The 14,321-nt window shown below is 35.6% G+C and overlaps 1 protein-coding gene across 1 annotated transcript; it reads left to right on the forward strand.

Moving 5' to 3' along the window:
* The first annotated feature begins 1,115 nt into the window (after positions 1–1,115).
* LOC144438738 (uncharacterized) lies at positions 1,116–12,738 on the forward strand. Its single transcript, XM_078127892.1, has 6 exons — positions 1,116–1,457; positions 9,022–9,151; positions 10,251–10,427; positions 10,843–11,063; positions 11,197–11,295; positions 12,592–12,738. The coding sequence occupies exons 1-6, from the start codon at positions 1,116–1,118 to the stop codon at positions 12,736–12,738; spliced, it is 1,116 nt and encodes a 371-aa protein (XP_077984018.1).
* Positions 12,739–14,321: the final 1,583 nt, after the last annotated feature.

Raw genomic sequence — 14,321 nt, forward strand, 5'->3', positions numbered from 1 at the left:
TGCGCACATCCGCATAATATCTTTCAGCTTCGCCGCTACAAAATACACTTCCAGATAATATGTAATACATAGCATAATTGTTTCAATTCTGGTATTTTATTATGTCTATGGTTTGATATTTTATGCCTCTAAATGGCCTCCTACACTGTCTTATTTTGGAGTTGTCTCCTTCCAGTGCATCATTGTACCATATGATTTTATATCTCCACTGTAGTGTAGGTGACAGAAGCCTGAGAAGGGGTGGCTAAAATAATGCTTGAGTTTCAATTGGCGGGGCTTAACATTTTTTAGAAGAGAGGGTGCGAGGAACTACACCATTTGTTTAACTATAAATTGTGTACATTTCCTAACTGTAGCTATGCAGACAAATTGCATGAGATAGTATCAAGATGACTAAGTTCTATCTAAACCCGACCTGAAATATTTTGCTGTCATTATATATGGTTTGTTTTATCCTTGTCAAGCATTGTGAAAAAAATGAAATCGACCTACTTACCCGATATGATGGGTTAGGTTACCTGTTGACATGCATATTTATGTAAATTAGCACTTTTCTAAATTTTAAATGCCTGATTGCACCAAGACAAAGTTCTGCGCCCCCCCCCCCCCCCGGCAATTTGGTCAGGCTACGGTCTTGAATGTGGATTCTATTACCCACTGGAAAACAAAAGAAACTCGCCAGACAACCGATGATGTTAGCAGTATAGTGAAAACCTCATACGAATCGATTTTAGAAATCGATCCAAGAAACTTACGTACAATTCGTAGGACCCCTTGAGTTACTCCTAATTGGTTCAATAACCATCACGGTACAACTAACTATAAGAGACTCAAAACTATTTTTCATGACTTTTTTCATTCAAATAACTCCTTTGCTCTGTCTATTTGTGTTAAATAGTCCTTTAAGAAGTTATTCTGACAAAGTATGAGAAATTGTGAACTTACGAGATATTTATACTAAATAAACGATATTTTAATCTATGTTCAGCTCCAGACCGGACTTAAAATCTGAGGTACATGTAAGAAAGACTTAGGGTGTCACCCTCGGTAACATTCATTGACGGATTTTCCAAAAGACCATTTTGTTCGTGATTTTTTTTTATGCTTTCTTCGTCATGTTTAGGATAATTATCTTGGTCTTCCTCTTTGGAGTGGTTTATTGCAATGATGAAGACAACTTTGTTAATATTCGGCTTACCTGTCACCGATCGTCCTATATGGTATCCATCGAGAAACACGAAACCAACTTCGTCTACCTTGGTGGGGTGTACGAAAACAAGACGGCACGAAGTCTTGGAGAGTGTGTATCATTCTGTATCAAAAGTGACGACTGTGAATCTCTGAATTTCTGGAAGACCGAATCTCTGTGTCAACTAAACAGCGATGCTATCTACGAAATGGGACAATTGTCATACTTGTATGGAGGCAAATACAGACAGTTGGGTGAAACACACCAGGTATGAACTTATACTGAAAACAACAAGAAACTGTATGATATGATTTTTTTTCACCCGAGGAATAATTCTGCTGATTGTCGATTAACATGTTGCCCAGGTTTCACCTGTCAGTTACATAATCTAAGATCAGGCCAGGCGGTAACATTGGACTTTAGAAAAACCTTATACATAGACAGTTTTGAGCTCCTGGGTGAAAAACTGAAAAAATATATCATGCAGATTTTTTTGTGGTCAGTATATTTGCTATGCTATCTGTATGAAATGGCTTATTTGTCATACTTTGAGCAAACACGGGTGGGAATTCATGTTCTTTTCTATTAACTATCGGGGACTCGATTCTGACTGGAGAAGAACGCAAGACGACTACTTTCCATTCATCATATGGCATACAGTGGCGAGTTAACTTAAAGTTCCAAATTCCAAGTTGAGACAAGATTGTGGAATATGTGTTGACAATGGCTGCAGTATATTTTGAATATACTTTCCCAAACAATTGTAAGAGTTTGAGCACTTAAGCTGTAATTGAATGGGTGATACTCAAGCATCAACTTTATTACCCAAACACCAACTTTGTATACTTCTTTGGACAGTGGAAATATTCTATTTAACCAATATTTGACCGTAAGTGTTAACATTTTTGTGACAGCGTTATTTATCCATAACTCTTTCGATGTAATGTGTGTCATGTTACATGCATGGTTCATGATACCAGGTTTGTCACAGTCTTGAGTGACGAGCGATAGAGGAAATTCGTGCCATGTTGTCAGGTATCACTCGCTTCGAAAACCTGATAGGGCTGAACAACACGACTAGTTGGTTGGCTGGCTGGCTGGCTGGCTGGCTGGTTGGTCATGCAGTCTGTCAGTCAGTCAGTCAGTCAGTCAGTCAGTCAGTTAATCATGTATTTTGTTAGTTTTCGAATACCGTCATCGTGTCACTTCACCATTATTAAACATAGAACATCTAAGTATGAACACACGGGTAATGACGGAATATATTGCTTTATGGTATGTAAGACATGTAACATACTTTTACTGCAATGGTGGCCATGGTTTTTATTCGTCCATTCAATTGTTGATTATAGGTGGTTATCACTGTGTGAGTGATGGGGTAGGGAGGTGTTATTTTGCAATGCATATACCATAGACCCTCTACAAGATGTCAATATAGGAACTGTCCATATGACTAATGTTTACTAGTATAAAATGCCTTGTAAAATCTAATAAAACAAGTTGGTTGTTCGGTAGACTAGTGTCAAACTGCCAACTGTTACGCTTTAAACAAATGCTTATGTTGTTGAACGACATGAATAATTAATCAGGTACAAATCATATCGATCAGACCATTGTTCATAAATATTTGTTACGCAAACGCTAGTCACTGTATTCTACAGTTAGTACAGTGTCCATACACCATCAAATACAATAACCTTGAATCGAGGGTGTTGGTATATGTACGAGTACATATGTACGTATGTGCGTGCAAAGATAACTTTCACATTGCAGAAGAGAATTGAAATGCTTGTATGTTTTTGACTTTTTGACAAACCATTGACCCAATTTGACCATCTATATCACAACATCTCTCTTTGAAAAGATTTAAAAATAAACCTTTGTCTCCCATCCCTTGCATAATCCATACCTCTCAAACCTATATATGAAAATAAAAGATTTTTGATGTGCAGTGCCCAACAGCTCCGTCCATTTTCAGTCACATTGACTTGATGCAGTTAACAATGATGACCATACCTAGAATCGTCCATATCTAATTTATGCAACCAATACTTAACTATCCTTACAAACATGTTAACCTTGAGAGAAAAACGACCCAAGTTCTGCAATAACAACGAGATTGGATGTGTTATTGTAAGGGAGTGTACAGTTTTAACTTCCAGGGGGGCCGGAGGATTTTTAGGGGGGGGGGGGCCACCAATTTTTCTCAAGAAAATTTAGGGGGGGGGGCTAAACAAAAATTTCACTATTTGTTAGGGGGGGCCACAAAAAAAACCTAAACCTGAATGTCAGGATGGACAAGTGCCAGATATGTATATAAAATAAAATATAGGCAAAACACTTGACTGTGCACAATGTCCTACAGAAGTAGCATTTAACATGGATTGATGATAAAACAGTGCACAAACCTATTAAATCACAATATTTGTATTCAGTGAAACAAAAATTGACCGGCGACTCTGCCACTTCTCAAGGTAACTTTCCCATGAAATTGTGTAGGACTTGTTTCATCACAATCACTGTCTGAGATATCAGCCGTGCTTGAAGTTTCAGAGTTATCAGAAAAACAATCATCACTGTCTATAACACCTATTATAGCATTTTCACTTTCAGAGTCACTACTATTTGTATCACTGATGTCTGTAGTTGTAGTTTGAAGTTCATTTGCAGTCACTTTTCTTGACCTAAATTCAGGTGTTCCAAGTATGTGCGTTGATATTATGTCTACTTTTTCTCCTTTTAATTTTCTATATTTTGGCAATTTATGCTTGTCTAGATATTTATCTAGCTCTTTTACGTTCAGTTTTTCTAGAGTTCCACTTATGAATAACTGCAACCAGTCATAGTCATTATAATTCTTGTTTTCTCTTTTCTTCTGTACCTCTGTTACGGATGACAGAATACAACTTTTTGATATTCGCTAAGTTTTGATGTTTTGCGAGGTCACCGTGAACTCTCAGCTGTCATGAATTAATACTTAGAACAAATGTTTGCATTGCGCGAATAGTATTCTTCTAAGATGACAACATTGAGTTATTAAAAGATCGTTGATGTCAAATAATGACTGATTACGGACAGTTGGAAGAACAATGACGTGATCACATTGTTTAGCTAGTTTTCATATTTGCCAATATCATTTGCATTGAATTAAGGCGACGGCAATACTTCCGTTTTAGTCATTTATGGTGCTGATTACTTTATCACCCAATCATTTGAGTATTGTATATTTTATGTTTATAAGAATTTGATGGAATAATAAAATGATGGATTCAGTCTTTGGAAGAGACGGTCCGAGGTCAGGAGCTTCGATCTGCTCCGTGGCCACTTCCGAATGATCCAGGTTAACCATGAACATTGTGTGTAGTTTGAGCTAATTCTCTAAAAGTCCAAGTCGATCCCGAGTACAGAGAGGAGAGTGGAGAGTGAGAGAGTAACATGGAGGGGGGTTACCTTAACAGAAGAGGTCACCATATAAATTGTTACACCTCTAACTAACCGATGTCTGGATCTAATGTTTTTCATCCTCTCCAAATTTCTCAAATGTTCAATGTAGTTTTTAACACTGTTCACACTGACAATATATTTCTCAGCAAAATGAGAAATAGCAGCTTCATCATTTAATTGTTTTGAAACATAGAGCTTTTTTAAGTTAGCACGTGGTTGGTAGTCATCAACAGTTCGATTTGTGTTTGGTGTTTCAAACACATCCATATAATGACCTGGGTTGTGCATATCTGGCATAGGATGTGGTATTCTGTTCATAGATGGCGATACCCAATCTGTAGTGGAACAGTAACTGCACTTTGAGCCATTTTGTATACATGAATCCCTAATAAATTCCATATAGAGCTCACCAATATTGTAATGGGTTTCAATAAATTTTCATTCTATCACCATGGTAGGGTTCAAGTATTATATGATAGCTTTTGTGAGTTTGAATTAAACACAAAATTATTCACAGGTGCTGGGTGAGGAATGTATTCATAACAAGCCATGCATTCATAAAAATATTATTCAACCCTTTGAAGTGATACATGTACTGCCCCCCCCCCCCCTCAGCGCATCAGTTTACTAAAGTCTCTTGAAATATAGTCCAGAAGTGTTTTATATTTTGCGTAGAGATAATATGAATACTATAATATAGGAAGGGTCTTAATATGTATTTCAATCTTAAATAACATGTTTTCCATTTGCACTGCAATTAAAAATGTTTCTAAAATGTGTAATTTTAAGTGTTTAAATTAATAATAAATGATTGTGTGACCAACCACTGCAAATTAATCCTAAAATTTGAATATGTTCACATGGAAAAAAGTTTCCTCATGGTGCAATTTTGCACTATTTTTTCCAAACCTGTGATAAATAAGTAATATATATATATATATTTACTTGTTCATTTATTTGCTAATTTATTTATGTCAGTGATGGGCTAAAAATCCAAGAAAAAGTGTAGCCAGACCAGTAGTCTATTCTGTCACCCCTCAGTTGTAAGTAGACATCCTGTCAGCCAATTTAACTAATAATAGTCTTTATTTGTGATTTTATGAGTGTCCATGATTCAACAACTTTGTGCACTGGTTCAATTCTGAAGTAAGTATAAATATGGAATAAGTTAATACATGTAGCAACTGCTGGCAAATCTATGTGTTGCTGTATCTGTGTTTCATCTGTATGTATTTTGTTAGTGGTTTCAGGGGGGGCCATGAAATAAAAACAAGAAGTCTTAGGGGGGGGCCAGATAATTTATACCAGTTTTTGTAGGGGGGGCCACCAATAAAAATCCCTTGCTTCATTAGAAATCCTCCGGCCTCCCCCTGGAAATTAAAAATGTACACTCCCTAAAGACGTAAAACGTAACTGCAAAATGTGTATTGCACTCGTTCAATATCTAGAGCTTTGTGAAAGGCCCAAATTTCACTTCCGTATAGAAGGATGGGAAGGATGGGAAGGATTTTTGTATCAAACACTTTAATTAAAACACTAATCGGTATTTCTCAAAAATCTTCTTAAAGATGATTTCGAATTAAACAAAGCTTTACACGCTTGATCGGACAAAGACTTCTGTGCTTTATACCAACTGTCCCACTTGAAAAGAAACGTCCAAGGTATCTATAAAAAGAAACGACTTCAATAGGTCTACCTTCCATTACCCAGTTTTCATACTACAAACGATTTTAAGCAACACATTATTCGAACCTGCAGGAATATTTATCTACATGCAAGTCGTATTGGTTTCATCCAGAAATACCTCTCTCAAGATGCCTGCACGAAACTTATATACTCTATCATCTCCTCACAACTAGACTATGCCAATGCCCTCTTGTTCGGACTACCACATGCGCACATCAATCTTTTGCAAAGATCACAGAACTCAGCCGCCGACTTATCACACAGTCAAGGAAACGTGATCACATCACACCAATCCTGATGCATCTCCATTGGCTTCCGGGAACCTTCAGAATTCAGTATAAAATTCTACTTCTCAGCTATAAATCATTAAATGGTGTCACCCCTCAATATCTTGCTGAACTTATCATAGTTAACAACCCTACACGATCTTTGCGCTCAAGTCATCATACAACACTCAAGGTTCCCAGAACAAGACTCAAATCGTCAATTCCGTGGAACCAACTACCTAACACTGTCTGCTCTGCACCAAGTATTGAGACTCTCAAATTAAGACTAAAGACATACCTTTTTGAGAGCGCTTATCTGTAACAGTATCTATTGTAAAGCGCAGGTGAGCATCATTGATGGATACTAGGCGCTATATAAATCTCTTTGTTCATTTTATTTATTTATGGAGTGGAATGAACTGCTCTTTCTAAAAACAATAACTTTGCTTTTATCCAAATTGATACGTAGTTTCCACCTTCAATATTAGTCATAATGTATGTTCAGTAGTCTCTGAAGTCCAATGTTAGAACTACTAAAATTAACAAGGTCAGTCATCTGCAAATAAAAGGTACTACAGCCGTAGGATACCCACCGTGGACGCCAGGGTAAATATCAGTGTCTAAGAACTCTCCTACGTCAATGATATAAAAACTAAATAAATGAGGTGAAATAACTGAACCCTGCTGTAAACCATTGTTACAGGAAAAAAATGTGTTAAACCACCAGGTGTCTGTACGCATGCTTTTACCGATTTATACAGATCAAATGATAAATTTAAGACTTTGCCTCTGATTCTACAATTAGCTAACTTATAAAATAAAGAATAATGATCAACTCTATCAAAGCTTTTTCGAAATTGATAAAAGCACAGTAAAGGCGACCCCTGTGCCAAGATAAATACTTATTAACAATTGCTGCTAAAACAAAAATATTATCTATAGTACGGTATTTCTTTTTGAAACCTGCTAGTGCCTCAGCAATTTTACAATACTACAGAGAATTTTACCCATGACAGACAACAAAGTAATACCTCTGTAGTTTTGTGGGTCATCTTTTGACCCTTTCTTATGTAATGGAGTTATCATACAGTTGCCCATATATCAGGAAATTACCCTTATCAAGAAATGCATTATATAGTGAACAAATCATTTGGAGAAGAACTCTTGGTGCATTTTTGAATATTTCGATAGGTACTCCATCAATTCCAGTGCTTTACCCTTTTCCATTTTCTTAACACACTCAACAATCTCGGAGATTAAAATACGAGCATTCAAAATATCAAAATTGCGATCACCAAATTCATGAGTGTCATCAACATCAAGATTATCAACAAAGTCTTCATAAAACAAAGGAATTCAGCATCAATATTTATGTCAACATTTATGTATGTATGTATGTATGTATGTATGTATGTATGTATGTATGTATGTATGTATGTATGCATGCATGCATGCATGTATGTATGTATGTATGTATGTATGTATGCATGTATGTATGTATGTATGTATGTATGTATGTATGTAGTTGTGATGATATAGCTACATCTATTTATACTAAACCTACTGATTCACATTCATATTTGCAGTATGGTTCATCACATCCTAATAAGTGTAAAGATTCCATTCCCTATTCACAATTACTTCGTTTACGTCGTATTTGTAGTAGTGATTTGGATTTCAGAAAAAGGTCTGCTGAATTTTGCACGTACTTCCATCAACGTGGTTATCCTATGTCTGTTACCAACGCGGCTTTACATAAAGTATCATCTTTGTCTAGGGAAGCTTGTATCAAATCACATGATCAGAGGAGTAACAACGATCGTCCCATACTAGCTCTTACATACCATCCCTTTTCAACTAGAGTTAAAAACATTATATACAAGCATTTTAATATCTTACGTTCTAATAGGGTTACCAATTCATTGTTTCCTGCAGTACCATTAACAGCTTGGCGTCGTGATACCAGTCTTAGAGATATGGTGGTACGTACGTACAGAACAACGTGAATTGGAAGTTATTTATTCGAAACGTCGGATTTTACAGCTATATATACGGACTGGTTTATTAGTTCCTTATGCTTTTCTATGTATGTATGTATGTATGCATGTATGCATGTATGCATGTATGCATGTATGTATGTATGTATGTATGTATGTACTTCTTATTTGTTTGTTATCAAATCGATACTACAAGCATGACCAATACACCCTCCTCCTACAAATACAATGTCCTGGCTACTGACAAACGTAATTTATAATGGTAAAATAAGGGAGTTGCACATAAATCATGTTTTGATGGTACATAGGCAATTTTCCTTGACAGCAGTAAACTACTGAAACACGTACAAGGATGATACTAATTTGAAATAGTGGGTCTGAAACGTCGAAATGTTGACATTTTAAGAATTTAATATAATACAATGTTCGTATTACACAGGATTCTTTGGGTGGTTGCCATGGTGATCCATGTCAGAATGGTGCGACATGTACTGAGATTTGTGACGGCAGTGCTCGATATTATGAATGTACGTGTACGGAAGGCTATGAAGAATACAACTGTGATTCAGGTATTTTTTGTACTTTTCTAATTGTTGTGTGTGTGCTGGAAATTTCTCCCAAAGATTTGTGTACACATACGAATACACAATGTGTAGCACAAGCTAGGTTTCATTTATTTAACTGTTTATTTAAATGCAAATACTTACAGCTAAAATGATGTAGGCTTTGTGTTTCATTCATGTAACATGACATTTACAGCTAAAATCATGTAGGCTTGGTGTTTCATTCATGTAACATGACATATACAGCTGAAATGATGTAGGCTTGGTGTTTCACTCATGTAACATGACATTTACAGCTAAAATTATGTAGGCTTGGTGTTTCACTCGTGTAACATGGGCATGACATTTACAGCTAAAATGATGTACGCATGGTGTTTCACTCATGTAACTTGACACTTATAGCTAAAATCATGTAGGCTTGGTGTTTCACTCATATAACATAATATTTAATACACACCCTCAGACAACTTCAGAAACAATTACATACATTGATTACATGTGTAGGAGACATGCACAGTGGAGATGTAGACGTAGTCAAATTGAAATTGAAATCAGTTAGAAAATAAACAATTGCAGCCATTAAAATCATCAAGTCCATGTGTAATGTTTTCATTAGAAGCCTGTTTTTACTGCACTGTGAAAGAATAGCAATGCTTATCAGTTTTCGATGTGTTTGGGCAAAGGATCCTTCTGTGTTTACTGTGCCTATGTTATTGTTAGTCAATGGTTCCTGCTGTGTTTATTGTGTCTCTGCTATTGTTAGTCGAGAGTTAAAATGTGTCTATCTTTGTGTCAAAAACATAATGTCCCATGAGTGAAACACCAAGCCAACATCATTTTAGCTATATTACATTAAACCTTAGAGAATGTCTTCTATGGCTTACAATCGTCTCCTTACATTGATAGTTGATATTTTACTTGGTCGGATTCTGCATTGGTGAGGTTTAACTTCAGTCAGTTGGCTCACTATCACTATGTGGTCTGAGGTGATGGTAATACTTTAGAAAGTATGATACTGTGAGTACATGTTGATTAAGCAGCAAAAACTTACACTCAGGTCATGCCCCTTTATTATAACACTCAAAACAATTTCTTTGTTTTCCAGCTAAGTGTTACACCCCTAGTGCCCCTACTTATGGCTATATCAGTGGTTCCCACACTTACCCAGTATCTAGTGGAACACAGATCCAAATGTTATGTGACAACAGCTGGTACAGTATGAGTGGCTCCAGTACAGTCACGTGCAACCAGGGCAGCTGGACTTCATCGCCAACCTGTACTAGTAAGTCATTGCTATATTATACCCCCTCCCATCAACTTATACTTGTGAGTCATTGCTATATTGTACCCCTCCCCGCCAACTTTACTAGTAAGTCATTGCTACATTTTTCCACTTCCTGTCAACTTGTCCTCAGCTGTAACATATTGCTATGAGTGACGTCATTCTATTAAAATCCAACCACCGTGTATTTCAACAGATGTCAATGACAATTCTTTTGGGGTACCACATGTATACATTTTGGAAAGGGGATATGGGAAAGGTGGGAATATGAACAGGGAAAGGAATAATGGAAGAAAGCAAGGAAACGTGTCTCCAATAACTAGTTTGAAATGTAAACCGTGCACACACATACGACTTCATTTATATTCCTCAGTCTGTCCAATTGTCCGATTATTTTTTTCAAATTGATCACCAGGGTGTAGTGGTGTTGCTGTAGGATGTGAAAGTGGAGCCATTCCCGATAGTCAGATAACAGCCAGTTCTAGCCATTCATGGAACCACTTTGCCACTCAAGGTCGTCTAAACTGGGGCAGGAGTGGCTATTCGCACTCCTGGTGCTCAGGCTCCAACTCGGTTGGTCAGTGGCTACAAATAGACATTGGGTCTGTTAAGATGGTAACTCAAGTTGCTACTCAGGTACAGTAACATTTATTTATGATTGGCATTTTACGTCGTGCTATGTGGGTCAAAGTTTGCGGAATAGAAGTGTTTTGTCATGTGATGTCACGAGTGTAACATCTTATATATATATATATATGTTCTTTTACAGGGACGTGGAGACGCTGGCCAATGGGTTACTGCTTATAAATTATACTATGGTGATACGAGTACTTGGGCGTATGTTTACGAGGATAATGGCTCTCAGAAGGTAAATAATGTTGTCCTATAAACTAAATATCTCTGAATTACTTCCCCTGTATGTATGTAGACAGGTTTTATAATAATGATAATTTTATGAATTAATCATCAAATAATGATAAAATATTGATTAAATAACTTCAAAATAAGGATAAAACCGTCAGTTAATGATAAAATAATGATAAAATAATGATAACATCATCAAATAATGATAAAATACATCAAAATTGTCATTGATCATATGCATCCCTTACACAACTCTTTTGATAAGCTCCCATCTGGACGCCGTTACAGAATGCCTCTTGCGAGAAAAAAACTCTTTAAAGAATCGTTCGTTCCAACAGCTGTGTCAATTTTATACTCATTGTAAAGACCATTTTAAACTCACATTATCTTTACTGTACTTGTGAAAATTGTTTTGTAAATTGCATTTTGAGCATAAAGACAAATTTCCGCATTTATATACGGATAATAAAATTATTGAATTGAATTGAATTGAATAAAACCGTCAGTTAATTTATAAAATAATGATAACATCATCAAATAATAATAAAATATTGATTAAATACAAAATCATAATAAAACCGTCAATTAATTATAAAATAATAATAAAATAATTATAATTGTGTGAATTACTATTGAAATAATTAAGAATAAAGGTAAAAGTGATATAATGGGAATTGGGAATTGGACAATTATATATAACAAAATCATATATAAAGGAATTCTAATTTGGCGGGATCTCCCCCCCCCCCATATTGATATAGTTACTATTTGCCTGCATGTAGTCGTTTTTTCAACGTTTACTGGAGATGATCGATCACAGTGCATAGACAAGAATAGGTTGTATGTATTGTACACAGTTGCAATGTCAGGATATGGCAGCCATTTTGATTTTCAATACAATGTGTTGACCACAATAATATATGTAAGTAAAAATATTGCTTCATATCGCGGAATGGAGAATATCATGAACATGAACAAACTTTATTCAAACGACAACTATGATGGTTTTTTATTTTGATCAACTTTGAGTGGCTGTCTTTTGTGGTAGAGACAAAATAACACTAGCACATAGACAACTTTCAATTTGTTTAAATGTACTAAAGACATGTCCTCAAAGAATCTCACGGATATCGAATGATCGCGTTCAAGGAAATTGTCTTTCCCTCGGTCTTTCCAGAGCAAGTAATCAGTTGACATAGGAGACATGTTGTTTTTGGTTTATGTCTGAAAGTATACTTTCATACCGACGTCCCACATCGTCTCTTTTTTTTATGAAACAATAATTATTTTTCATTTTCAGGTTTTTTCAGCAAACTGGAACAGCCATACGATAGTTTACCATGCCCTGGGTGATAAGTCCTTTATAGGGCGTTACGTACGTTTCGTGGTTCAATCTTGGTATAGTCATATGTCAATGAGAGTTGAAGTCTATGCATGCAACGGATAGTTTCTGTCAGATGTTAACATGAATAATGCTGCTGTACACGATATATATGTTTTATAAATCATTGTGTTTGAGCAGAAAATATGGATTATATATCCTAGTCCTTCTACGTCACTGGTTCTGTCGTGCTCGAAACCTGAGTCAACATGGCCGAACTTCGAATCGGTGATTTTTGATAAACCATGCTTAGGGGGTATAATTATATTATTCCCCAATATTTTTCTTCATACATCTGGAACATACCTGTTATCTAAGGGTTTGTTAATGTAATATAAGCTTATATGTCTAGTTCTGTTCCATACTAAGGTGGCATATGAGGTGTAGCATATAAGGTCATTTGACTCGACTGGGAGGTTCTGTATCGTAACTTTTTGGTAGATTAGTCATACTTTACTTCATGTCACTATAATAAACTATGCTAATGTATGTACGTGTGTGCGTGCGTGCGTAAGATTGAACGAACAAAAGAGCGCGCGTTACAAACAAACAAACAAACAAACAAACAAACAACCAAACAAACAAATATGCATGGGTAAATGTATTCGTATACATGTATATAATGTATATACGGGTGAAATAGTATACACTGTGTTTCAATATATATTCTCATCCATACGACGGATTTAGTCTCTGTCACGTGTTCTTATCAACACTAATCTTCCAATGGATTGGTTGGATAGAAATACTAAACATTTTATATTTCAAGATGATTTTTATTATCAAAGAGTATATCAGCCCCAAAAGATTTTGTTTCTTTTTCCGAAATCCTTAAATAAAAGAAATTGTAAAATGCATGTTTATACATGATTTGTATGTTTTATTGTGTGCTCATTAAAATCATAGAGATCAATAAAATAGATTACTCTTTTTTAGTTCTGTATTGGCTTCTATATTCTGTTCCAACGTCGTAAACCTCATACCTCTTTACGGCATCGTCCGGAAGCAGAAACATGTGCTCTGACTTGTGAGAATGTCACCTATTCTGGACAATATAGAAAGGTCTTTAACTTGTATCTGAAGACATTAGCCGTATAATATATAGAAAGGTCTTTAACTTATATCTGAAGACGTTAGCCGTATAATATATAGAAAGGTCTTTAACTTATATCTGAAGACGTTAGCCATATAATAGAAAGGTCTTTAACTTATATCTGAAGACGTTAGCCATATAATAGAAAGGTCTTTAACTTATATCTGAAGACGTTAGCCGTATAATAGAAAGGTCTTTAACTTATAGCTGAAGACATTAGTCGTATAATATATAGAAAGGTCTTTAACTTATAGCTGAAGACATTAGTCGTATAATATATAGAAAGGTCTTTAACTTATAGCTGAAGACATTAGTCGTATAATATATAGAAAGGTCTTTAACTTATAGCTGAAGACATTAGTCGTATAATATATAGAAAGGTCTTTAACTTATAGCTGAAGACGTTAGTCGTATAATATATAGAAAGGTCTTTAACTTATAGCTGAAGACATTAGTCGTATAATATATAGAAAGGTCTTTAACTTATAGCTGAAGACATTAGTCGTATAATATATAGAAAGGTCTTTAACTTATAGCTGAAGACATTAGTCGTATA

Source organism: Glandiceps talaboti, chromosome 8 (assembly GCF_964340395.1).
Source record: "Glandiceps talaboti chromosome 8, keGlaTala1.1, whole genome shotgun sequence".
Lineage (NCBI taxonomy): Eukaryota > Metazoa > Hemichordata > Enteropneusta > Spengelidae > Glandiceps > Glandiceps talaboti.

Bases quoted from the DNA above. Each gene is read 5' to 3' on its own strand.
- LOC144438738 (XM_078127892.1), top strand. From the start codon at position 1,116: ATGTTTAGGATAATTATCTTGGTCTTCCTCTTTGGAGTGGTTTATTGC. The intron at 1,458-9,021 runs GTATGAACTTAT...CGTATTACACAG, and splicing joins AGTTGGGTGAAACACACCAG to GATTCTTTGGGTGGTTGCCA. The intron at 10,428-10,842 runs GTAAGTCATTGC...ATTGATCACCAG, and splicing joins TTCATCGCCAACCTGTACTA to GGTGTAGTGGTGTTGCTGTA.